General features: G+C 38.5%; 1 protein-coding gene across 1 annotated transcript in view; it reads left to right on the forward strand.

The window, feature by feature from the left end:
- The first annotated feature begins 1,572 nt into the window (after positions 1 to 1,572).
- Positions 1,573 to 4,077, forward strand: part of ox (ubiquinol-cytochrome C reductase complex subunit oxen) — a 23,376-nt gene continuing 20,871 nt past the window's right edge. The window contains exon 1 of the mRNA XM_090373517.1: positions 1,573 to 1,861. Within this exon, the coding sequence (XP_090229643.1) occupies positions 1,718 to 1,861 (144 nt within the window). The 5' untranslated portion in view covers positions 1,573 to 1,717. The remainder of the gene's footprint in view (positions 1,862 to 4,077) is intronic.

The following is a 4,077-nucleotide window of genomic DNA, read 5'->3' on the forward strand; positions in this document are numbered from 1 at the left end:
GCCTGGAGTGTCCGATGATACATGTCGACGATGCCGCCTGCCATCAGAAACGATCCAACAGATCACCGCGGGGTGCAAGTTGATCACCCAGACTGAGTACACTCATAGACACGACCAGGTAGCAAGGATAATACATCAGAAGCTAGCGAGGAAAAATCGGTTGATATTTCCTCGCTAGGAAATAACGGATAGAATAATCCGTTATTTCCTAGCGAGGAAATAACGGATTGTTCAATTAATAATAATAGATAGAACAATCCCTCACAACAGACCCGACATAACCCTTGTGGACAAGAAGGAAAAGACTACCTATCTGATTGACATAGCGGTACCCACACTGGCAACCTGCAGAAAACCCATGGGGAAAAATCAGGAAGTATAGGAACCTAAGACAGGAGATCAAAGAGATGTGGCACATGTAGCAAGTACCGACCATCCCGATCATCGTGTCAACCACAGGTATGGTGCAAAAAACCCTACATGACAGCCTAGCAGCAATAGGTCTCCCAGCGAACACCTACAAGGAACTCCAGAAAAATTCACAATCCTGAACACCTGTAGGTTAGTCAGAGAGTTCCTCCACCAACAGTAGCACCAGACATAACAACAACCACCTTGTGTACTTGGTATTAATATCCGTCACGAGGTGGAATCCCCAATCAGGGAGAAATAATATAAGAGCAATAATAATAATAATAATGTGCCGAGCACTCTGACGTCTACCACCTACCTAAACTTCATTGCTGAGCAGGAACCCCCTTTCATGGGAACGTTCTTCCCATCTGGCGGTGCCGTCTTTCAGCAGGATAATGCGCCAGGCCACACCGAACAGGATTGTTCGCGACTGGTTCGCGGAACATGAGGAAGACTTCCAGGTTGCCCTTACCTCCAAATTCCCCAGACATCAATCCCGTCGAACATCTGTGGTTTGTGTTGGAACAGCAACTCCGATCTGCGGCGTCTCAGCCACGGAACTTACAGGATCTTCTGGTTAAGTGTTCGTACCAGATACCACATGACACAATTAGAAATCTTGTAGCGTCCATGTCTTGCCGTGTATGGACTGTTTTGGCTGCACTAGGAGGACCAACATCATATTAATTAGTTGGGCATAATGTTTTGGCTGAACTGTGTATATAGTAATAGTATTAATACTGATACTATATTTTATTACTATACATATAATAGTATTTCGTTTCTTTTATATATTAATAATAGTAATAAGTTATAAGAATTTAGTTTTATAAATCTTAACGATTCATATCTCCAGTGGCTCACATCTGGTGAGTATGGGCTTTTCAAACCCAGGGTCCTGAGTTGGATATCATCATTCTTCTCTTTCTTGGTGATTCCTTTCTACTTCTCCCTCTGTCAGGATAACTCGGGATTTTTTTTTTTTTTTTTTTTGCAGTTGCTGCCTAAGTCTCATCCTTCCTTGCACCATATGGCTAATACTACTGCTACTATTACTACTACTAGTATATAATAATAATAACAATAATGTAATTTAACATTAATTTTAATTCCATTTTTTATTTTTAAATTTCGCCGCCTATTGGAGGTATTAGTTAGTTGGGCATAATGTTTTGGCTTACCTTACTGCTCTAATTGCAGGGCCGAGAAAGTTTCGACCGTAGCTAACGGAGGTTTTGTGACTGAATAATTCATTTCTTATTTTGAAAAACAATTTCTTAGGTCAGTGTTAGCTGGTTGCAGTATGTCTGGGCTTATTTCAACGTTATATCGTAGTGTGTTTCGACGCACGTCGACATATGTTTTAGCTTTAGTTGCTGGTGCATTTTTTGTTGAACGTGGTTGTGATGTAGCTACTGATTATATATTTGATAGCATCAACAGAGGGGTGAGTTAGTAAATTTGTTTCGATTGTGTGTGTGTTTACCCTATTAATGATTTAGTTTTTCTGAATACGAATTTCTTATGGAAATCATTGTTCGATGACGACTCCAAATAGTAGCTATACTATATGGCGATTATGAATAATGTAGCTATATAGCAGGGACGGGCTACAATCGTTTTTAAAATATATATAATATACGGCCCGCCTAAGAATATGTCATGAAATTATGTTTATTGTAATTTTATTATATTTGCTGTTATTAAATTGTTTTTAATTTTTTTATTGAGCGACGTCTAATGAATCATTTGAATTTGTGCCATATATTTAATTAGCGACTCACATCTGGTGAGTATGGGCTTGGCACACCAAGGGTCCTGAGCTGGATATCATCATTCTTCTCTTGGTGATTCCTTTCTACTTCTGACTCTCCCTCTCTCTGGGTAACTCGGGAATTTTTTTTTTTTTTATTTGGCTGGTGCAGCATAACCCTCAGGCTTCCTTGCACCGTACGCTAATAATAATATCACGACTCGAGTAGCAGCAGTGTTGCCAAACGGTAAGCAAGCATTGCTTCTGGCAACAGTAGTAAAAAAGCATAGACTTACACGCAGTCAGCAGTGGGTCCCAAACTTTCAGCTCTGTAGAATGTGATTGCAGTGCAGGTGTATCGTACTTTTCAACAAGAAATGCCAGTGAATAATCAACGGATAAAAGTAAACAATTTGGAGACGATTTACCGTATTTATTCAAACCTATCACATTAATAATCTTGGATTTTCAATTATGCAAAGTTTTAATAATTTGGAAACGATTTCTAAATCGTTGAAATGATAATAATTTTCGATTTAATTTTTTTATAATTGTATACTATAATTGTATTTTTGGTAATATTCCAGAACAGTGTACTCCTCCAAAATGGGGGGGGGGAGAAAAACATTGGGAAAGCAGTGATTGACAAGTTGACTCCACCCACTCACTACATTCCCCTTCACATCACACTTGGATGTCATGTGACAAAACGCTATTTCGCAGCTGAAAATTCACAAAAACAAATAGAAAAATGAAATGATTCCACCCATGAAACAGCTCTTTCCCAATCCACAAAATGTTTTAAAAAAATACATTTTGAAACAAATTATTCACAGCTTCTGCCCCCAAACCACCGCTTTTGCAACCCACCATTACCAAATGATGCCACTTGCGATTACAATGAAATTACTCTTTCTACATTCACAAAATGTCCAAAAAAAAAAAAATCCTCTTTCTTGAAACTCCAAAATCTGATAACCCTTCCTTACTCTGGCAACAAAATAGCTTCTCTCACTTCAATCTGTCCCGAGTTACTACTGTAATATCACCCAACTCACGCAAACAAAAATCACCTCATGAGTCTTAAACGTGGCCAATGACCAGATTTTTGCTTGAATTCTTCCCGAGGTCATGTAAAAACCAACTTTTTTTCACTAGAAACTAAACAAAAAACAACCTTTTTTCTCAAAAAAACTAAACGAAAACAACACTAGTCCCCAAACCCCTGCTTTTCCAACCCCCATATCCAGATGATGCCATGTCATGTGCGTTTGCAATAAAATTTCTCTTAAATACCTACAAAACGTCCAAAAAAATGCATTTTCCTGAAACTCCAAAACTTAATTATTGCTCCTTACTTTGCCAATAAAATGGCTTCTATTGCTTGAAACTGTCTCGCATTATCACACAACATAACCAAACAAAAAACCCACACTTTTTTTGCTTGAATTTGCCCCAAATTCAGCCACACAAACAAAAATCACATCACGAATCATAGCCTTGACCAATGACCAGTTTTTTGCTAGAGTCAATCCCGAAGTTGGGTAAAAATTCTCAATAAACTAAATGAAAACAAAGGAATCACCTAATCAGTCCTCGCTTGAAGGCTGGTATGTACTGCCAACAGCATTCAAAAACTCCATAGTAAAATTCTCTCTACCTCAGTGCATACGCCACCACATATTCTGGGAGGTAGAAGTCAAACTGACCATCTACAATCCTTGGTAAAAGTTGCCATATGATATCACTCCACGTTCCCTCGTTACTGTTGGTGTCACTACCGGTTTTATATGAACAATTACTACCAGATCTTTTTCATTCTCTACCACTCTAAGTGTAGTACCACATAGTTGGTACATTTCTCTGGGGTTACTTCTACCCATATGCAGTACTTTGTATTTGTCAATGTT

This window comes from Mastigoproctus giganteus, chromosome 5, assembly GCF_048544385.1.
Source record: "Mastigoproctus giganteus isolate SK-2022 chromosome 5, ASM4854438v1, whole genome shotgun sequence".
Taxonomy (NCBI): Eukaryota; Metazoa; Arthropoda; class Arachnida; order Uropygi; family Thelyphonidae; genus Mastigoproctus; species Mastigoproctus giganteus.